Source organism: Protopterus annectens, chromosome 2.part0 (assembly GCF_019279795.1).
Source record: "Protopterus annectens isolate FY-2018-M chromosome 2.part0, PAN1.0, whole genome shotgun sequence".
Classification (NCBI taxonomy): Eukaryota; Metazoa; Chordata; order Ceratodontiformes; family Protopteridae; genus Protopterus; species Protopterus annectens.
The window spans coordinates 1,764,610,022-1,764,633,907 of record NC_056728.1 but is presented as its reverse complement, the minus strand read 5'-3'; the positions used below and the strand labels follow the sequence as shown (position 1 = coordinate 1,764,633,907).

General features: G+C 37.3%; 1 protein-coding gene across 3 annotated transcripts in view; it reads left to right on the top strand.

Moving 5' to 3' along the window:
• TMCO4 (transmembrane and coiled-coil domains 4) overlaps nt 1–23,886 on the top strand; it is a 1,335,578-nt gene that overhangs the window by 639,665 nt on the left and 672,027 nt on the right. For all 3 annotated transcript variants that reach the window (XM_044061794.1, XM_044061793.1, XM_044061795.1), the window contains exon 9: nt 5,922–6,086. In XM_044061794.1, the coding sequence (XP_043917729.1) occupies nt 5,922–6,086 (165 nt within the window). The remainder of the gene's footprint in view (nt 1–5,921; nt 6,087–23,886) is intronic.

Sequence of the window (23,886 nt, the reverse complement as noted above, 5' to 3'; positions counted from 1 at the left end):
TAAATGGCAGGCTAGGAGAGAGTTTAGGGGTCTTGTTGTTAGTGAGTGGTGAGGAGGTGTGACATACTTGGAGTGAGTGTCAGATGGGGGGATGGGGCTGGATTTGGGTGGACATCACCATCCATAGCAAGTCTATGGTTTAAGGTGGAAATAAACATGGGGGCTTTATATATATGTTTGATATAGTGTTTGTCTTTAGGCCTGATAGTTCTGGGTCTGATGAATTGGTAGAGTTTGGTCTCGGACAGGTGGGGATTGTGGGGTGATATAACTTGGTCTGTCTTATTAGATGTTAGAGAGGGGTTGGTTTGGTGCAACGGATGATGAAAACCTAGGTAGGGCCAGTTTTCATATAGGGTAGAAAGTTATGGAATAAGTAGGAGGGCAAGTAGTGATGGTAGTAACAGCATATTGGGTGATGACATATTGCCTAGCTGATGCTTGAGGGAGGAGTTATACTTAATATGGGGAAAGAAGTAATTACCAGAAAGTGGAGTTATACTTAATATGGGGAAAGAAGTAATTACCAGAAAGTGGGGGAGGTGGTATGGTCTAGTAAGACATTGATTGGGTGTGGTTAGAAGAGGTTGAAATTTAGCACCACTGGGGGCGGGTGGAATTTGGGGGCAGGGAGGGTCGTGGAGCGAGCCTGAGCGAAGCGGGGCTAATACTAAGCCACTAGGTAACCTTTTCTTTAAGAGTTAGAGAGGTATTGAATTAACTTAAATTTTAGTTTTTATGGATATAATTCTTAATACAGGTCTTAGCTGTCTTGATATGATTTTTCCTTATATTCAAACTGCTGCTTGCAATTTTACGTAGTTTTAATAGGTAGTTACAGCAGTAGCTGACTAGATCGGATTTAGCAATTGGGGAATCCTAGGGTAATCGTGCTAGTGCTGAGGACCCAGTTGGCAAGGAAAATGATTGCAACAAATGCCAAATACACTTAATATTAACCTTATTTAGTTTTCAAATTGTGGGTGAGGTAGAGTAGGTTCCCGTTTTATTTCAGGGTGCAGTCCTTTAACTTGCAACGTACCGTAGAGGGGATATACCTTATTTAGTTTTGAAATTGTGGGTAAGGTAGAGTAGCTTCCCGTTTTATTTCAGGGTGCAGTCCTTTAACCTGCAGTGCACCGTAGAGGGATTATACCTTATTTAGTTTTGAAATTGTGGGTAAGGTAGAGTAGCTTCCCGTTTTATTTCAGGGTGCAGTCCTTTAACCTGCAGTGCACCGTAGAGGGATTATACCTTATTTAGTTTTCAAATTGTGGGTAAGGTAGAGTAGCTTCCCAGTAACTTACATTTATGGTAAGTGTACACAACTGTACTTTACTTCGGTGAGCATGTTAAAATTGGAGGTATTTATTTTACAGAACCGAATATAAAGATGCTAGGAATTATGTATGGGAAGCGAGAAATGATGTAAAAGGAATGGCAAGAATTGTTAAAGTTGATGATGTAATGAAAGTATAGTGTGCATTTAAGACACATTTTGCAATAAAGTGTATGTGGTCATTGGGACTCTTCTGGGTATGCTAAGTTAACTTTGCTATTGTGTTTAATTTGTGAGAGTGAAAAGAAATAAAAATGAAATGAGTTTTTTTATATATTTGTGGGTCTCAGTGGAATCCAGTCAAGAGAGGTTTAGTATATAATGAGAAAAGAAAGGTGGTATTGAGTTGATAAAGACCTTTATAGGAACAATACAGTGAGTAGGAAATATTAGAATGGGAGATTATTTTTAAAGGGAACTGAAAAAAATGGCAGAGCAAGGAGAAATACAAGCATATTATAAGAAAGTGGTTCAGTGAGAAACTGATCCAAGAAACTTGGGGTGAAAAACATAATGTTTGGTGTAATGGAATTATACAGGATTTTGGAAAGCAATGGGATGAGTAAAAAAGAAGTAATAGCAAGACAAAGGAAATATAAAGTAGAATATGAACTGGGCAGTTTTCTTTGTGGATTCGTTTTGGGTTACATTACATGTTAAAGCAAATGTTTTACATAGGTATATGGATGACCAGGAAGCATACAAGGGGTTGTAATTTTGAAGAAACAGCAATGCCTATGTTTGTAGTGTGTAAGAAATTACCAATATGGGGAAAACTAGCAATTTTATTTAAGATGAAAAATTAAAGCATCAAAGCTGAATGGTGTGTGTGTGTGGGGGGGGGGGGGGGACTATAATTCCATATTTTTAGTGCCATGAAGCAGTAAAATTCATTCAGGTAAATACAAATGGAACAACTTTACCCTCCCACATGCACACAAATTGCTCTAAGTGGAAAACACTGCGAAGCAAATGTCTAAAAAATGACAAACCTAATCCTGGGAAGTCTGATGTCTACAAATATTCTTTGATAAACAGCAGGATGCATGCATACTCTTGATTGCCAGTGGGGGAAAAAAATTGGTAGCGAGTGCAGTTTCCCGAATATACAGTGTAAGCATTGGCGCATACATGACCTAAGCATACACAGCACATCAGTAAGCAGTCTCCAGAATGCAAAAAGAAATGGAGCAGAAAACAAGTGCCTTCATTCAGTAGTATTATTTTAAAAAGGGTAGTCTTACATAATGTCATTGTGTAATAAATCGCTGTATAATTGTTGTAACCTGAAACAGCCTGATGAGGATTACCAAAGATATGTGGCTTTATTTTTCAGTATGCCCTTTTTGATTTCATAGAATAGTTTGCATCTCCATAATGAGACGTAGGGCCAGATTCCAAAACAGTTGCTGTTAGTTTAAGTCGCCCCGGATTTCAAAAGACCTGCTGTTAGTGTAAATGATTACTTCTGTGTAAGGCCTATCTATAAACAGGCTTACTATGGGGGCCAGATTCCAAAACACCTGCTCTCAGTGTAAGTGGTCACTTATACTTGAGAGCAAGTCTTTTGGAATTGGGGCCGATGTCTACAATACAAATGTCAGGTACTTGCCTGCATTCATTTGCAGTGACAGTGCTGTGAATCATTCACTTTGAGTTTCTTTGGAGAGTGTGTCACTTTGTCTTTCACAGAATGGTTTTGGTTCATGATAATTGTAACCTTGTAAACATAAACTCCCTTTCACTATGAAGTTCAGCCTTTTACACACTAACTGAATTTGTTTTTATGCCTTAACAGTTGTAATACCCACTCCCTTCCTGTGCACTGTTTGAAATGCATAAAACTGTATGTAGCACCTGCTGCTACCTTTCTGATTCTTCTGTACCTGGCAGTTCACATATCACAGATGTTCTTGGCAGGTTTGCATCAGACTTTTACCATCTAATGCTCTCTGTTTTGGACTAAAGGTATACACATTTCATTCAGGCTGATACAAATGCTGACACAAAACAGTATTCAAAAGAATAGTATTACATTTCAGTTGCAAAAAAAAAAGACACAGTCGGTTATTGGCTGTCTGTCTGTTGTCTAGACTAGGCAATAGACAGTTAATTAGTTACTCTTTAGTTGTCCACCACTCTTATAAAATGGCATTAAACTTGTATGAGGTTAAAGGAGTGGAGGAGTAGAGATGTCCAGTAAGGAGCAACATTTGGTTGAAGTCAGTGGTTCATTTAATTTATCTGGAGGTGGTTTGGAGACTTTATCTGCTAGTATCTCTTTGGATTGAGAGAGAAGAGTGCCTTTCTCTGTGCAGCTCTTTCCAAGATTCCAAAGAACTGTCTTGTTGAGAAAACACTGACCATCATCCTGTTTGCTTTCTTCTTAAAACTGACCATGTTGCTGCAGGAATGGAGATTTCAAAGAAATAGCTATAGTTAGTGAAAGAACCATTGCCTTTTTCTGTCATACACCAAACCCCCAAAACTTAAGTCTCAAACAGTTATGTGCACTTCTGACACAACATACCAGTCAAAACTGTTGCATTATTCAGTATTCAGACTGCTAGAAATTGGCTAACTGCCCATCTTGTGTATACTGCTTATTAGTTTATATTGTGTAGCTGGGTTTACTACAGACTGCCTACTTTTTGCATGTCTCTCCTCGGAGACCTGAAAAGCAGTCGACAAAGTTATTTTCCTACCACAGGTAGCGTGTGGCCTTCCTTTGTATGCACTTGTTTCATCTTCATGTCTTTAAAAACAGGATAAGCACCTTGCTTATTCTGCAAAGAACATTCTTTATCCTAATATTGTAAGGATATTTAAGAAGACCTGAGAACTCTTATGTTTTGTGTCCCTTTACCACATTACCAGCTAGAAAGTGGCAGTACACCTCCCCATCACATCATCATTTATATGATGTGACTGTAAAATGCCTTTTGTTGTATTAGTGTGCTTTTTCTTGTTGTACTGCTGTTACAAAGAGTTCTGTTAATACCTCTTAACTGTCCCATATTTTTGCCCCTTGTGTCTCATAAATAGCTTTGGATTACTTGTCAATTACTGAGGAATACAGTCAGTCAGAAATGCAGCAAGACATTAGAGTTTCATATATCTTACTGTTTAAAAAATGCATGTTGGTGCAAAACTTGTTGTTCTATTAACCTGTTTTAAGTGAATTAGAGTAATATTTATAAATTGCCCTTGGTTTTGGGACTGTGTTCCCCCTACCCATTATTTTTGGCTTTATCCAGAATTGTTGAGCAAAGAAGTTGAGAGGTATGTTTCTTTGTCCTTAACATTTGCATTTTGTATTTTTACTGCATCAGAGTTGTGCTTGAAAACAGACTGTAAAGTGTAGAACCTTTACTTCAACGACAATTTTAAATTACTTTTAAGAGTTTTTTTTTTTGCTTTGTGTAAAAGAGAATCCATGTGAGCCAAAATCCCTGCTAGATTAGGGACAAGACATAACAGTGTAATGAAAAGGTTAGAGAGAGACTGGTGGAAAAGGTAGAATGCTGCCAGAAAAGTATATCTGGGAGAGGGCAGCCGAGATAGGAGATAAGGAAAAGAAGGTGTGAAGGCTGGGTAAAGGAGACTATCAGGTAGTCAGTGGACCACATTGTTACAAGGAATGTGAAGGTGTACCAAATCTAGTCATGTTTACATGTGGGCTGTTTGCATTTTGGTCAACACAGCTGATGCACAAGGTCTCATTGAAGTGCACAATGTTTTTTTCCCTCTCTTGATCTCTTCTCTGTTACAGCTGTGTAGTTGTGGCATTAACATGATTACTAGATTCAAACAATCATTCATATACTTTAATTTGGTATATTCAGCACACCTATGATATTTTGTTGTTCCTTTTGTGATGGTTTTTAACACTGGATCAAATTAAATAACAGTGTGTGTGAGAAGAAGGGTTCCTGTTAGAAGATCAAATTCTCAGATGAGTGAACCACACAAGATCAAGCTGGAAGATCGAAAACCAGGGAGCTTGAATGGGACAGGGCTTCTAATTTCTGGGACTGGGACACAATGGGGATTGAGGTATGATTCCCCTGGTGGTACAATCTCAGAGTTTGTATATATTATTAGTGGGGGGGGGGGGTGAGAGGTGCAGGGGGGGTTGCCTCTCTGCAAAAAACAAGTACTGTGTGTTTCCTGTCCTGTTTGAGCTGTGGGGTTTTCACTTTTGTGTGTTTCACTCATCTGAGCATTCACTCTTCTAATAGCGACCGGGAACAGGGTTCTTACACAGAATAATGGTTTATTGGTCCTGCATATTGCTTTTGTTTCTGCAGACTGTATTTGTTGTTTCTGTTTTTCTTTAATTGTAATCATTTCAGTATTTTGCATTTCATTTTTCTCCAAATGCATCAGCTATAATAATATGTAGAGATGCTTGTCTGCATATTACTATTAAGCAGATTTATCAATTCATCAGGGCATAAAAAGGGGTTGGGCTTTTTTTTCATAATTTGTTTTGACTGCATTACTTTACTTGTAGCCTTATTTGTGATGACGAGTACGTCCTAGATGACTGATAGTATTTTTCATTTTTGCTGTGATGTAGGAAGCTTTGAAACACCATGGCGGAGCCTTGCACATTCGAAGGAACAGTATTGTCTTGCGTGGGAGTCCAAGTACTTAATGGAGCTAGGCAATGCTCTTGATTTGCTGCTTCATGGTATGGTTAGTATGATGACCCAGGAAGCCCTAAAAATGACAGTGCTGTCAGGTGAGATCACTGTAAAACCTTATTATGTTTCCAAAACTATACTTATTGTTTGTATAAATGAGATAATGCTTATAAGTATTTCTTTCCACAGTTCTTTTTTATGGAATTAGTTTTATTTTTCCATTTGTGTTGTTGGGTCGATCTATTTGAAACAACATCTTTGTAGTAGAGATTCCTGGTTATTTTCCCATTTCAGAAGATCACAAAATATTTTTGTTTAGGCCATCACACTTGAGTGTTTTTTTTTTTATCTAGTCTTGTATAGTCATTCATGTGTTTTATGATGTACATAAAATAAATTAGGATTTGCTTCCACGTTGTCTCCCTTACATTCTCTTTTTTTACCTTGTAAAGTTATGATTACTACCATAAATGCCTTGCATTCATCAAATCTCCTTGTTGGATGGGTTTTCTTATGTTGCCTCCAGTGTTGTTGTTAGTCATTCTTCCAAAGTGCAATTTAATGAAAAGCATTACCTGACCATATGGACTGCATAACCTGAGAAACTCTTAATTGTTTCCACAAGTGACAGCATATGGAAAATCAGCCTTTCATTGTCATCTGACATACCTGTAGCTGAAAGATGGCTTGGTCAGTAGCAGCTCCCCAGACAAAGGAGAACATAAATTATGAGCAAAAGTTTAAAAGGTGTACTGTGATCCTGCAGCCCTCTTTGCTCCTTTGTCAGCTGATCCAGCTGCAGTTTCTGCAGTTCCTGACTCTAAAAAGAGACCCTTGGCTTCTTCTAACCCTACACCCCAAGATAAAATTGGCAATGGTCAGAATCTTGGGGGGGGGGTTGGTTCATTCCATTAGTTTAGTCTTTAGAATTCTAAATTATCTAAGTTTTATGGGGAAGTGTATTTTGCAATGTGCTTACAGTTTAGATGACTTTGCTTCATGTTTGCCTACTGAACAGAAGTGTTATACGAATGAGATAGTTTCTAGTGTGACTTAGGTTTCAAAACATGCTTTGAGATGTGTCTTGGAATGTGCAGACACAAGTTCTAATAATACAGTCACTTCAGTTGGATTGAGAAAGTACACTTGGTTACATAACTAGAATATTTCTGAAGTTTAAAAAAAAATGAGATTTTGAATGCTTATTTAAGTTCTGAATTTGGCTGGTCCTGCTGCTACCCAGATTCTCAAACAATGGGAAGACAAAAGTAAATCAATCTATGGGGTATCTAGAATGTTTCATATTCCTGGGTTCTCCTCTAACAAGATGTCAAACTTCCAAAGGCAGAACAAACAAACCAGCCTAACAAGAGTCAGGGTACCAAGAGAAAAAAGCAGGAGGATAATGCTTCCTAACCAAATGAAAGGGATTCCTTTCCCAAAAAAAAGATCGGTCCTGTGCTAAAGAGTGACTCTCGAGTTTCAGACATCCCAACCCTTCCTTCTGTCCCTATTGCCCTTTCTCCCTCACCAAGGCATTTGCTTACCCAGCAGCTTGGACACAAATCGTCTCAGACAAATGTGTGCTGAGAATAATTCTCAATAATAAGAGAGAATACTCTTGGCAATGGACAGAAAATTCTCCTGTCTTCAGGGAATCCCCCTGCTCCCACCAGTCAAGACAAATCTGCTGTCTCCAGTACTCCTTCAGATGATGTAAACAGGGGTTATAGAACCAATTCCTGCTCCACATAAAGAAAAGGATTTTATTCCAGAATTGCTTTGATGCCCAAAAGACAGCTACTGTAGAGACTAGTGTTTTATTTATCTTATCGAAATAGTTTTCTGAGAGTAGCCAAATTCAAAATGCTCACCCTGTATACCTTTGTTTCCTGGTGACTTTAGATCTGAAAGATGCTTATCATCACATTCCAGTCACTTAAAATTTCTTTAAATATCTGAAGTTTACTGTGTTTGGCGCACATAATGTTTTCTGCATTACCCTTTCAGCTATCTGCTGTGCCTCAAGTATTCATAAAGTGCCTGGCTCCAGTGGTTGATTACTGCAGGACCCAGGACATTCACATTTTCCTTTAGTTAGATAACTTGCTATTTTGTGCAGAGTCTGTTTCTAGGTGTTTAGAATCATTATACAAGGTCTCAACCATTCTAGTTCACCTGGGATTCACGTTGAACCTACAAAAATCCTGCGTCACACTCTCTCAAAGAATTGTCTTTCTGGGGTGTAAAATGGACTTTCTACCAGAAGACAAAGTCCTGACCTATAAGAACATATTCTGGGATTTCTCTCTTCAAGAACCTGCCTCAACAAGCGAGTTTCTCAAAATTCTGGGCTTCATGGCATCAATGATCCTCATGATACCACTGGCCAGACTCCATATGAGAAAGATTCAGTGAGATTTAAAAACTTGTTGGTCCCAGCACCTGCATCCCTTAAAGTTCCAGGTACCCAGTGCTGAATTTTGTGAAACGAGAGTTACAGTGGTTAAAGGATCAGACGTCTCTCAATCCATGCCTGCCCTTCTCCCTCCAGACCCCAGTTCAGTCAGTCCAGATGGGCTCACCACATTTTCCATGGGGAACAGTGTCCAGTTCAAGATAAATGGGGTCCTTCGATGCTACAAAGCACATAAACATCAAAGAAATGTTAGCAGTGATTCAGACTACAAAAGTTCTTCACCACTTATGGTCTCCAGGTCCCCTTTTAGTGGTCATAGAGAACACAACAGTCATGTGATACTTGAGCCAACATGGAGGGGGTAAAAGTTCATACCCTTTTTGCCAGTAGGCAGTGATGGCCTGGAAGCTATCCTTACAGAATTCTCTGACATTTCAGGCCTCATATTTACAGACAGACTAAGCAGATTCTCAAGAAAAAGGTCTTCTTGGATTTTGTTCAGATGGGGGGAGCACCTCAGATAGATCTGTTCACTTACTTTCAAAACAGACAGTTGGAAAAATTCTGTTTGAAACATCCTTGCAGCTATGCTTTGAGAACAGATGCATTCTTGTTCCCTTAGACATAAATGTTCTTTATGCATTTCCGCCCTTTACACTGATTCACAAGGTACTTGTGAAGATTCAGATAGAATTACCAAAGATTTGTGATGACCCTGTTTTGGCCCAGGGAAAATTGGTTCTCCCTTTTAATAGAATTGGCCAAGGGCAGTTACCACAAGCTTCCTCACACTTTGGATCTACTCACACAGTGTCAGGGGGATGAGTGGTATGCCCCAGCTTAGAGGAATTGCAACTGACAACCTGGATGTTTCTATCTGGTTACCTTTTAGGCACTTATTTCATGAGAATGTGCAGCAGTCATTGAAAAAAAGCAAGAAAACCTACAACTAGAAAATCTTATGTTTACAGTTGGAAGAGGTTTTCTATGTGGTGCCTAATGAATAACAGAGGGTCTGGTTTGGTGTCTACATCACTGTTCAAAAATATTTCTGTGAGCTACTCTAATGATGGTTTGTCTTGTGCATCTGTCAAGGTGCATGTTGCATTCATTTCAGCTGGTCTGCCCATGCATCCCCCTCTTAGGTATCTTTTTGTGGATAAACAGCTTATGAACGGAGTGTTGCACTTGGTATCCCCTTGAAAGCAAATTCCTCCTTATTGGGATCTCAACTTTGTTCTTGAAAAATGGGATTCTGAGCTCTGGAAAGCTGTCAATGTTGGTTTGTGCAGGCATAGAACCCATTATCACTGAGGCAGTGTGAAATTTGAGCATCTACTGTTGTGCAACTGTACTTTAAAATCTGTCGCACAGCTGATAGGAAAGCACATTAGACAAATACGATACTAAAGGAATCTGGAAAATGAGTCTTAAGTAATATACGATATTAAATAAAATAAGGTTAAAAGTCTCACAAGACTATCTATGTTTTTATCTGTTTGCTAAGAAGTCTTTGGGGATTCTGCTTACCTAAACATAACATACTTTTTTCTTATTTGACTTGGGATGAGGAACATTGTCACCTGGCAGGACAACATAAAGAAATATGTATCTTAGGCAGTTTAGCAGTTTATGTGCCTCCTTTGTCTGCAAGAAGTCAATACTTATTCCAGTGGGTTCAAGGCAGGAGTTCTGCTGTTCCTGTAATTGCCAGTGAGATAAAAACATATCAGCCAGCAGTTCTAATAATTACAAATAATATGTGTATGTATATAATATATGTATATGTATATATATCCACATATCAGCCAGCAGTTCTAATCATTACAAATAGTATATGTATGTATATAATGTATCTATATCTATATATGGGTCTAGGACTAATGATTGCCTACATGTTTCAACAAAACTGAAACGGGCGAGCACACTTTTGCGAAACTGAGCTAAAAAAAAAAGAAAAAAACATGAGAAAATGGCTTTTGCTGAGATCGCGGCACAGTGGGGATAAGGGAATATTCCCTTTTTCCCCATTGTAGTGCGATCTCTGAGTGAGAATATAAAAGTAGGGGGTGTGTGGGGGGTAGAGGGGGGCTTGCCCCCCTGCGTAAGCGTAATTACTGTTATCGTTTTTTTTTTGTTTTGTTTTTTTTGGTAATCTTGTCTTTTTTTATTTAAAAAAATTTTTTTTTTTTTTAGTAGACTTTCACGAAAGTGTGCTTGACCATTTCAGTTTCGTTGAAACATGTCATCGGTAATTAGTCCTAGGAGATATATATATATATATATATATATATATATATATACATATATATACACATACACACACACACACACACACACACACACACACACACACACATAAAGTTTATACACATGGATTCATGCATTCACTTTCAAAGCTTGAAATACTGAAATGTTGAATTTCAGTATCTTGAGACAAAAATATCGAAAGTGAAAAGCACGAGCCATGGAAATTGTCCTAGGGCAAGTAAACACTTGCCTAAAACTACAAACTACATTCCGTACCATCGTAAACCCCCCAACTATGTATACCAACTCTAGGATCGCACTACAGTGGGGAAAAAGGCATCTCCCCATGATGGGCAAGTGTTTACTTGCCCTGGGATAATTTCCGTGGTTCGTGATTTTCACTTTCGATTTTTTCGTCTCGAGATACTGAAATTTGACATTTCAGTATTTCGAGCTTTGAAAGTGAAACCATATACACATACACATATCTGCAATGATAATCAACACATTGGGCATTATAGGGAAATTGCAGACTACCCAGAAGTGTTGTGAGGGCTAATATTGCATGGAGACTTTGCTTGCATTTTGGTGATGTTAAGAAACTATTCTGTTTTCTGTATTCTGTTTTCTTGTTTAGTTATAGTAAAGCATTTCAGACATTGCACTTTTATAACTTGATCAGTAATAGCAGATCTGCATGTTTGTGTGCTTTACTGTAAGAATTTTGTGGTTCTTTTATTATAAAAGGCAATGTCTGGCACTGTAACACCGTTTTTTCAGACAAAACATACATTTTAACAACAAAGCAATTTTATATTATTGTAATTGCTTTTTTAAATTATTTTTATTGATGTTTGTGTAACATGTAAATAACACAGATTGTCATGGTAGAATCCATTTTCCTTAATCAATTCAGTAATATAATGTTGATACAGAATATAATTTTAGTAGTGTAGTACAGTTATACTGTATACCGACTTGTTATTTTGCGTAACATTATAAACTAGTATAGAATATCTTGAACTCTTTTTCCTGATTTTAGTAAAAACAGTTGTTTGTATGTCACAGATATTCTGAATGCAATTTATTAATAAAAAAAAAAAAAAATATATATATATATATATATATATATATATATAGTATAGAATATCTTGAACACTATATACTATATATATAGTATCACAGTTGTTCACTGTCATAATATTCCTATCATCTCTCTCAACCTCTTATATCAGGAAATCTGGACAAAGCCACAAATAATGGGGGAACAAAGGCCCAAAAAATAGGGACACTTTTTTAAATATTGCTCTTACAAACATAGAAAGTTGATAGAATAATAGGTTTTGCATTAGCATGAATTTTCTGAAGGATGTGAATTCTAAAACTCAAATGTCTGCCGTTATTTTCTGAGTTCAGTCCTCAATGATTTGCCAGTAAACCACAATTTTATGAGAAACAGACCAAAAAATATGAGGCAAAAATCTGAACATTCTACAAAAATTTGGACACTTGAGCAGTACGTTCCATTCCATTCCAGTTTTAGTCTAGTTGGACTCCTTTTTCGTAATCATCTGACTTATAAAATTGTCATATTAATTAGCAATCATAATCTCTATTGTATTATTATTTTCAACACTTCCTAACAGCTTCATTTAAAACCCTAAGAGCACAGACAAACATGCCTGACCTATGCTTTAAGACTGTCAATACTGTAAAACCTAGCAACATACCCCCTGACACCTCCTCCTGTGTTTCTGTTTCCTCACCAAAGTGTAAGGTTTGAGGTTTAATTTTAATTTATCTGCTAATTATTTGTATTACACAAATTCCAGTAACCCTGGAACAGCCTGAAGGTCAACCTTTGTGTATTTGCACTCCACCCCAGGGAGCATTGCTTAGTGCATCCGTCATACTGAAGAAAATCCATCTCGTTGCACAGCTGTCAGACTTTTGTCACCTGTTTCTTCTGGTCTGACATTCCATGTTATACTTCTCTTTCCAAAATCACAAAGCTGGCTCCTCCTTTAAAATAACCAACAGTGGAAAGAGTTTTTTTCAGATTGTGTACCATATGCTTAATCACATATTTTCCCCAATTTAATGCAGTCTTTAAATGTAAAGCATTTGAAAACACAGGCTGCTTAAACTATATTCTGTTCATAATTTCATCTCTCATGCAGACTACAAGTAGATATGTTCCTTCTGTTTATTAATAAAAGACATTTACAAGCATGTCTAAACCAAGTAAGTACTATTGTGAATTTTACACGAAAACTGCCAGACAAACTATTAAAATAAAAACCTCGATGGAAGCTGCAGCAGGCGTAGTAGAATAAATCCAGTAGTCAAGCGATAGCTGTAAAAGCTGTTATGTTAGCACTTTATTAAACAAGAACTTTCGGTAGGTTAATAACCCACCTTCCTCAGACAAAACAGTTACTAAAAAGGAATAGGGAGTTTAAATACACTTGTCCCTCCCAGTTAATCACAGTTTAATTGATTTCCATCTTCAATTAAATAAATTCCTTTTAACCATTTGTGTGCATTACAAATAAAAACAAATAAAAACAATTTTTTGTGTATTAGTAAAAACACTATTCTTAAAAACACATTATTTAAAAACATCCTTTAAAAATGATCTTTAAGTACAGGTTGTTAAAACTATTTTTCATGTTAATTAAATGATGTAACATACAGTAATCCAACCCCTTTTAGAAATACAGAATTGTTTCTGCTTAAATTACAATTGTTTAAACCAGTGTTTTTGATAGAGTGATCACAAGCTCCTATAACTATACAAGGGAGGGAGGAGGGGGGGCAACCCACCCTTTTTTTTAAAACACAGCAAAACCAAAAGAACATTCACCCACACCTAACCTTTCTTAGTTAGGGCATATGTATTTACAAATAATGTAAGAGTAATACCCTGAGCTACCCTTAGCTTAATCCATTCACAGCCCACAACTGTTATGACCGTACTGTGTCATGGGTCAATAAGTTTGCTTATTAGGAAGTCTGAAAAGATATCATGGTACATAAGGTTAACTATCCAAACCAAATAAATGTGTTATCTCCTCATGGCCATGATTTTGAGAATGCAGGACAGAGAAACTGCGTCGTTTAGGCCAGGATAAATGTACGCTCCTGTCCTAACCTGCCAAAATAATTCCTCCCTTTCCAAATTTACCTGCCATGGCCCGCTATTTAAGTCTGTTGCTACTTGTTTTAAAACAGCAAAATGAAAAGTGTGGCCAGGATGGTCAATAACATGACAGGCTAATGCATTCTTTATGTCAGCTTTTGCGATGGCATAAAGATGTTCATATATGCGCCTTTTAAATGCCCTTTCGGTCTTTCCTATATAGAAAGCCGGGCAATGATCACATAGGGCAGCATAGACCACCGCTTTCGTCCCACAATTGAAGTTGCCCATGATTTTGTATGTCTTTTTGTTAATACAAAGTTGTGACCCTTCATGTATGTTTTTACACTGACGGCATGTCCCACATTGGGTCATGCCCTTGATCCTATTAGTAAATGTTCGTTTATTTTTCTCCAAAAGGGTTTTCAATGAGCAACCTTTTCTGAATGTGAAACCTGGGGCTGATCCTAACAGGTCCAACAACTGTTTGTCTTCTCTTACAATTGACCAATTCTTTTGTAAGATCTCCCTAATGTTGAGATAGTCCACTGAGAATGTACACAAAAATCTTAATTTAGGGTCAACTCTCACATTATTCGTTATCTCTATTTCTGTGCTTTCTTGATCAAAATGGCTCCCCAAATGTACTGAGTTTAAAATTGGCCTAAAGTATCCACCTACCCTTTTACTTTCCACTTCTTTTATAATTTCAATGAGTAGGGCCTGCGGGTAACCCCTATTCAGGAACATAATCCTCAATTTGTCGCACTCGTTGTTGAAATCCACTAATGTAGTAGTCATACGTGCCGCCCTTACCATCTGTCCTTTCACAACCGCCTTCTTTTGATGGTAAGGATGGCAACTACTAAAGTGTAGAAATCCATTTGAGTAGGTCGGTTTACGATAGATCCTACTAATAAACCTTGATTCTTTGTAGTCTTTTATTAACAATATATCTAGGTAATTGATTTCTTCAGAATTCATCTCATAAGTAAAATCCAGGAAACTTGTAAACGTCTTCATAATTTGAATAAAGGCTTTTATTTCCTCTACTGGGCCTTTCCATAGAAAAAACATGTCGTCCTGGTATCTAGTATACCAGGCGACATGCTTTTTAAAAAGTTCATTAGTGAATAACAGGGTGTTCTCCCATTGTGCAATAACACAATTTGCAAAAGCTCCACCACACGGGGAGCCCATGGCTACCCCTGTGGTTTGCTTGTACGTGAGCCCATTAAAATTAAAAAAACTATATCTCAGGATCAATTCCAATAATGTTTCAGTAATATATACAATGTTTTGAGGTACTTTTTTATTTTCCATAAATAGTCTTAACCATTCAAGACCCAATTGTTGTGGAATCACTGTGTATAAATCTTTTATATCCACTGTTAGAAAAATAAATTTTGGGTCGAAGGCTATTTCGTTTATATTTTCCAAGAATTGCCACGAGTCCTTACAAATATGTTTTTCCATTTTGATGAGTGGTTTAAGGATGGTGTCCACATATTTGGCACATCCTACCAAAATGGACCCCCTACTATCTACTATTGGTCTAAATGGGGGTTTAACCATGGACTTATGGATTTTTGGAACTCCAAAAAATTTGGGCATCTTAGGTGCCATCATAGTTAAATAGGAATGTATATCCTGATCTATGAATTCTTCTAAGAATAGGTCCTCGATTGTGTTTCTAATGTATCTATAAGCTTGATTCACTTCATTCAAACTAATACACTCATAAGGCCCATTGTCCAAATGTGTGATTAGTTCATCTGAATATTGGGTACTATTCATGAAAATGAGCCCATTACCTTTATCGGGTTTCATTACCCGTATATTGCAATCCTGAATTAAAGTCAGGAAATCACGTTGTTCACAAGTGATATTAGGTGTACTTTTCTTCTTCTTATAACCCTTATTTTCCGCTAGGTGTCTTAAATCCAACTCACAGACTTTCTCAAATGCTTTCAAATTGTTAACCACTGGTGGGTTAAACAAACTAGCTATTCTAAAAGGGTTGGTCAAAGAAGAATTTTTGCCCAAAACAGTAGTTAAATTCAATTTACGTACAAATAATTTAAGATCTATTATAGTTTTAACTAGATCCATGTGAGAATCTGGAACAAAACCCAGCCCTTTAGAAAAGAAATCTGCCATATCTTTAGTAATATGCAAAGTGGTATAATTAAAAATCTTAAAGTCCCCCTCCGAACTATGTACTATTGTGGGGGTTCCTTCCCTGGATGTCAAAGCCTCCCCTGATTCTGCCTGCTCCTTGGGTTCATACCTGATGTCACAATTCTCTTCGATCTCAGGTTCATTTGGTGTATGTTCTGACCTTCCCAAAAATCCTGATTGTGATCATCCCTTATGTCCCCCCCTCTATGGTTAGAAGCTCCAAACTGTAATGGAGGCATCCGGTCAACATCTTCTGGTGTTATTATAACCTCTAACTCATCTTCCATGTCATCGCCTTGGATATTGTTGTCCAGATTAGATGTAAGTTCATCATTCCGAAAATCATCTAAACACTGTGCCCCTTGTCCTACTCTAGGATAAACATGCCCATCTTTAATCACTGTAGCTACATTTCCTTTATTGTTATTCCTGTGTTTTGTGTTCTTTAATTTGCTAGCCTGTATGGGGGCAGGGTAAGCAGACCTGGCTGAATACTGTTGGATATCCCTCCTAATTTTCTTTTTCTTGTTAACACACAGCTTATTCGTAGTGGCTTCTATGCTTGTAAAAATACGAGCATAGTCGTATTTGTACCTTAAAAAATCTTGATGTTCTTTGATTTTTTCCTCCAAATCTGCCAATTCCACTTTTAATACACTAATTTGTTGGTCATAATACTGGATGAGTAATCTCATAAATTCAAAGCCCTGCCTGTCAAATAGATCTAACAATTGACTATGAAAAGTGGATCCTTGGGCTAGTCCTGCTGGATAGCGCCATTGCCTAAGCCCTTTTGGGACAATTTTCTTTTCAATACACTCCTCCAAATAACAGTTCTCTAGCTGTAACTTCTTACATTTAAATAACTTAGCGTCGAAGTCGCTAATAAGAGTATTAATGTTATTAAACACAAAACCAGCGGCCTCTGCACCAAGTTCACGTTCATTTATATCACTGTAACTGTCATTGAAAAAACTTTTTTTCTTAAGGTACAGATCAACACTCGGTGCTGTATCATGTAACTTATTCTGTGTAACAGTACCTTGTGCATGCCCGGTGTCATTCATGGGCAAATGTCCTTGTCCCAGCGGTATGCTACTCTCGCTGTTCGAGGTAGCACTCGGGTTGTGTGTCTCCACATTCCCTGCTATATTTCCTCTTTTAGTAAGTCCTGTAGGTCTCGTTCCAGTTCCGCTAAAACCAGCAGAATCTTCAGTCACAACATCCTCCTTTCGCCCTTCCAGTACTTTGGATCCTCTAGTCTCATTATCCCATCGGTCCATGCGCTGGGTTAAAGTGTCCATCCTACCCAGCAGCATCTGGATTAAAATGGTTAAGTTGCCGTCAGCGTTCGCCTCCTCGGCCCCTCCATTTACGCTAGTGCTGTTGTTTCCTCCCATATGGTCTTGGGAACGTACGTTCCATTCCATTCCAGTTTTAGTCTAGTTGGACTCCTTTTTCGTAATCATCTGACTTATAAAATTGTCATATTAATTAGCAATCATAATCTCTATTGTATTATTATTTTCAACACTTCCTAACAGCTTCATTTAAAACCCTAAGAGCACAGACAAACATGCCTGACCTATGCTTTAAGACTGTCAATACTGTAAAACCTAGCAACATACCCCCTGACACCTCCTCCTGTGTTTCTGTTTCCTCACCAAAGTGTAAGGTTTGAGGTTTAATTTTAATTTATCTGCTAATTATTTGTATTACACAAATTCCAGTAACCCTGGAACAGCCTGAAGATCAACCTTTGTGTATTTGCACTCCACCCCAGGGAGCATTGCTTAGTGCATCCGTCATACTGAAGAAAATCCATCTCGTTGCACAGCTGTCAGACTTTTGTCACCTGTTTCTTCTGGTCTGACATTCCATGTTATACTTCTCTTTCCAAAATCACAAAGCTGGCTCCTCCTTTAAAATAACCAGCAGTGGAAAGACTTTTTTTCAGATTGTGTACCATATGCTTAATCACATATTTTCCCCAATTTAATGCAGTCTTTAAATGTAAAGCATTTGAAAACACAGGCTGCTTAAACTATATTCTGTTCATAATTTCATCTCTCATGCAGACTACAAGTAGATATGTTCCTTCTGTTTATTAATAAAAGACATTTACAAGCATGTCTAAACCAAGTAAGTACTATTGTGAATTTAGTAATGCTGTAATGCAGTTTCCTTTTCTTTTTCACATCCAATAGATCATAGGTAGATCATAGCTGAGAAGCCTAACTGCCTCAATTAAACACATTATTCATATGCAGTCTTAAAAACATGATACGTGTTTTCAGTCATATCTCATATGTGCATTTTATAGGTTAATAGGTGAGTACTAGACTAGTTGCCCTTGCAGGCCATTTTAAGCCTAGCCAATTTCCCTTTTTGTGCTCGAAATAACCCATCCCATCCCATGGTTGATAATTATATATTACCCTTAATGAGAATAACTGGGATCATACCATAAATAATTTGAGGGGACCCGTGCAAAGGATAAAGCATTTAGAAGCAGCCTCTGTCCATTAGTAGTGCAGGCGGCAGTCCTGGAATAATTTTTCTGTTTATTATCCATAGATCTAAGCTGCACTTGAATAAGGACAGGGAAGAACTTTGTTTTATGTGGATGGGGAGTCTATTCCATTTTGATACAAAATCTGAGTCATCCCTGAAAATCAGGAACAGTTGAGAAGCATGATGCCCCCCCCCCCCCCCCCATCAGACACAGTCTTAGGCCAATTGTCATGGCTGCATGCTTCAGTACACTAGCACCGCCCAAACATTTTATGTTGTATTGTATGGTGTAAATAATGTAATTACTGTATGCTGACTGTATTCTCCCCTGTAATCATTTTATTTGGGCTGTCCTTGTCTGATTTATTAATTTACCTTAGCTACTAACACTGTGTGAGCTCTTTTTATATATTTTCTTTTGCCAGCTGTTCTTCAGATTGCAATAATAAATCATTTTAGCATGTTTAACTAAATATTTGATAAGGCCACCTCTTTAAATGTCATTACACATCTACTGCCATAGCCAATCTAACATGGCATTGTATGAACTTGTATTTCACTTGGGATCGTCTGACTCAGAGGGGGCTACCAGGGAACTGTTGCAGTTAATTACCTGCAGTTGCAATGAATGGGTTAATCAATCAGTAAAATTTAGTGAAATCTGAACTCTGGTTAAGTGTCCTCAATAATAACTGAAATGTCAGAAATCTGAATCCAAGAAGAAAACATTTTATACACTAGTACACAAGAGCATTAGTTTTAAATACACTTATGTGGGAGGGGGGGGGGTGCTTGTTAGTTTTGTTCACAACGCATGCTTTCAGATGGTTACAGAGCTGTTATGAAGTGAGCAAAAATGTTAGAGATTGCCTTAAGAGTCCATTATGCACTTTTGTTCAAAAGGTAATGTGTATTTTATATATATAACAGTACATGGTAGGAAAGCAGAAAAAAGATATGTGATGTATATGGACAATATGTCCATAATGGTAATTTGCCAGTGACTTAGTTTTTATCAGGTATACAACAAGTATAGTAAGGATGATGCCATACGTTGATCAGCTGTTTACTACCAAGTTACTTAAACATCTCTTTAAGACATTAGCAGATTTTGTAGCATTCATGATTTTACAAAGAGAAAGAAAAAACAGAGATCAGTAGATTTTTATGTTAAATGTTTTGGAATTTGCTTGGATCACAGTACACATAAATAATGTTAATATGTATCTTACAAATGAAGCAACAGCAATGGAAAAAACTGATACAAATTGTGCGACTTTTTTTGTCTTTGTATTTCCAGAAAGCTATGTTCCTAATCCAGGTTTCAAACTATTCCCTCAAATGCAACATCAGATGATATCACATAGTTAATTCCTCTGTCATATGATTAGGGAGTAAAACTAGCATACCATATTTTATTAAAAGGGTGAATTAGAATAATTCTATATTCATGTGTAAATAAGATGAATTAAATAAGATGAATTACAGTGTACATTTTTACTTGTAATATTGATGAGTCTGTTATCTTTGCGCAGATGTGTATAGGATAATATTGTTGATGAGTCTACCAATATTTGTGCAGATGTGTATAGGATAATATTGTTGATAAGTCTGCATATCTTTGTGCAGATGTGTATAGGATAATATTGTTGATGAGTCTACCAATATTTGTGCAGATGTGTATAGGATAATATTGTTGATAAGTCTGCATATCTTTGTGCAGATGTGTATAGGATAATATTGTTGATAAGTCTGCATATCTTTGTGCAGATGTGTATAGGATAATATTGTTGATGAGTTTGCATATCTTTGTGCAGATGTGTATAGGATAATATTGTTGATGAGTCTACCAATATTTGTGCAGATGTGTATAGGATAATATTGTTGATAAGTCTGCATATCTTTGTGCAGATGTGTATAGGATAATATTGTTGATGAGTCTACCAATATTTGTGCAGATGTGTATAGGATAATATTGTTGATAAGTCTGCATATCTTTGTGCAGATGTGTATAGGATAATATTGTTGATGAGTTTGCATATCTTTGTGCAGATGTGTATAGGATAATATTGTTGATGAGTCTGCATATCTTTGCGCAGATGTGTGCAGGAGAATATTGTTGATGAGTCTGTGTATCTTTCCACAGATGTGTACAGGTGAGAAGCTGTCATAAAAACACATCTGAGAGTTGAAGGGGGCTGGATTGTTAATATGAAATTATATTGCACATTTTTTTCTCAGGTCAGGGAGAAATTGGCTTTAATAAGCAGATTATCTGGTGATCTATACAAGCAGAATATTATATTTATTTATACATTTGTTAACCAGATAAAAAAGACCCCTTTCTGGCACAACCCTGAGCATTTGGCAGTAGAAAGACAAAATAGTACAGTGAATATAACAAGCACGTTGGAATACCAGAAGTAATTTATATTGGCAAAAACAACTTAGACTGATACTGTTTAGGATATGCAGCTGCAGTAGACAAGAATATGTCGACTAACATAATAATCCTAAGAAAGGACTGAGCCTGTAAAGGTAGAGTCTATTAGGGAAGAGCTTGGGCTTATGTGTAAGGGCTGGAGTACATAGTGGCTAAAGTATAGTAAACAGGAGTCAGAGAAACATAGATAAGGCAATGCATAAGGTAATAAAAGGGAGAGGGAAGCTAGAGTGCATAGGGAGCCATGGAAAAAAAAAGTAATAAAGGAATTAAGGAGAAAGAAAGAACAGGGTGAAATATCTAGAGTGTAAGAATTAAAGAAGAGAACTGGAATCAGTTATAAGGTGGAGTTGTTACAAAATAAAGGGGGTTATGTGTCTACAGGTATTTAAGAAGAGGGGTAGTGTATGTATTGGGACAGTGCTTGGAAGATTATCTATGACTATCCAAACAAGAACATCAGAAGGATTCTGTGGTGTGTTCTTTCAGTGTTTTCCTAAAATATTTGTGAGCGGTACTTGGGTTGATGCCTTCCGGGATTGTGGTGCAATGTTAGTAAATGCTCTCTCAGCAGTAACTGTTGTGTGCGGTTGTTTTATTAGGAGGTTTATATCCAAGTTTTTGAGATAGTAAAACCAAGTCCTTTGAAATGAGAGTTTTTTTGTGTGTAGAGCAGTACCTGTTGAATGGTTTAAAGTTAAGTACATTTAATAAGAAAGAAGCTCTTATGTCAGTAGGGAGCCAACTGAAATTTTTTATTGTTAGACAGTGATGTTCCTAACATGGGCTTAGGTGTATAATATGCAGAATATTGTTTTCTCTCCTTTGAAGGAATGATGTATTTTGTGTGGAATGTAATCTAATAAGTAGGAGAGCATATTCAAGGGTGGGGAGTAGAACACTGACATTTATAAACTACCTTGCTTCTGTGGTCAAGAGGTTAGATGTTTTGCATGCCATTTTGAGCTGAGAGATTAATTTACTCCACACATTCAAAGATAATGCAGAGTGTTGGATCAGTAGAAGGCGTAGGTGTTAATGAATGGTCACAAAGGATGATGGATGGTTGTAGAGCTTGAGGATGTGGAGGGGTTGATTAATGGTGCATTATGTTAGCGGCTTCCTAATGAAATGGCACTTTTAATGCCAAGTGCTGACAGACTGGAAAAAAAGGATTGAAAATCCAGGAGAAGAACAAAACTCAGACATAACTCTTCTCCTTTAAACTTATGTTTTTTGCAGGGGTGCCAGCCCCCTGCACCCCCAGGTGAAGCCCTCCATACCCTCTGAACTTATATGTACCGCTCCAATCTCCATACCTCAGAGAAGAGGGTATATTCTGGGAAATGGCCATCTTGGACTTGGTTAAGTCCATTTTTTGTGCCGTTCAGAACCTGTGTTTCAAGACTTGCTCTAGCAGGTCCTGACATTTCAAACGGTTACCTTTGTTACCTTATAAAACATTTGAAAAGGTATGCCACAGAGAGTTAGAATTACTTGGATATTAAAAAGGTATACCATAGAGAGTTAGTATTGCTTGGAACATTAAAACATTGTAGCTGGTTATATGAGCAATAAAAAACAAAAAAAAAAGAATTGTAGGTAATTTGGAGAAAACGCATGCAACTGTTGTATCCATTGTTAACTGTTTAGCAACAGCTGATAAGATTACATGCTCTGGTATATGAAGTTAAGACGAACTGTAATTTGTAATACAACATGGAATATATGAGAAGAGGTGCACAATAAGGTCAAGTATGCATCATGACCGAGGCTGAGAGATCTTCTATCCATAAAAACTGTATGATTCTTCATCAACTTTTAATCTGTATGATCACTCATGCACAATATTTTACATGGCAAGTGCAGCACTCAGTGAATTCATTTGTCCTAGAAATCATCTGCCTTTATGAACCAGGTCTTACAAATGTAGATGTACAAAGGACATACGCATGATTATGGACAAACCTGTTATACAATTGATGTAACACCCTCTGGGTGATGCCTCAGCTGTACTAACATCACAGACATGATACAGCATTTAGGCAGAATTTTGTTTATAAGTCACCTTTTTCTTGCAAAGTGCTCCATGGAAGTTAGGAAATGTTAATACCTTGAAACTGTCCTAATGGCTAAAGTAAGAAAATGATTAAACACAGTTTAAAACATCATGCAGTGGGACCTCAGCAAATGTTTTCCCAAATAAAAAAGTTCAAGCTGTGTACTTAGGCTTGGAGAGACAGAGCTGTCCTGAAGCCAGTGGGACAGAGAGTTCCACATGCCTGAGCCAGTGATGAAAAATTCTCTTAGTACCACATTGACTAAGATGTGCAAATTTCCAACAGTTAAGTGGAGATTTTTACCCATGAGTTAGAATTGGACAATGTCTGTTGTATACTCTATCAAGAATAAATGATCCATTTCTACTGAGCGCTGTTGTAGGGAACAAAGAATAGGAAACATGTGTTGTGGTCTACTTTTGCCCATTGGTTTCCTAGTAGCCATTTCTTGCACAAGCTGCACACAAACAGCATGTGCGGGACTACCAGAAGGATATAGGAAAGCCAATGGTATTAGTTTTTTAACAAACATTTGGAACTGAACATCAATCCTATGCATGACAGACAATGCCAGGTTTTTGAGTTTTTATCAAATATTCTGGTCAAAATGAAAAAAAACAGCCTTTAGTTTGAACATTGGCAATATTTTTACATTTACTCTCTAACACTGCCAGCTCATAGTCACACAAAACAAGTTTTACACATGGATCTGATGTTTTCTATTTTGTCCATTCCTCAATGGATGTCTTTGATTACTCAAGACTTTAGATACCAAGCTGTGTCCCCTCCCCTTATGCATAACCCCCTGCAAAGCCCAACATTGTCTCAGGTCTTGTTTGCTGCTCGCTTGACACTGACACTAATCTCCTTGCTCAGGTCTAGTAAGAGT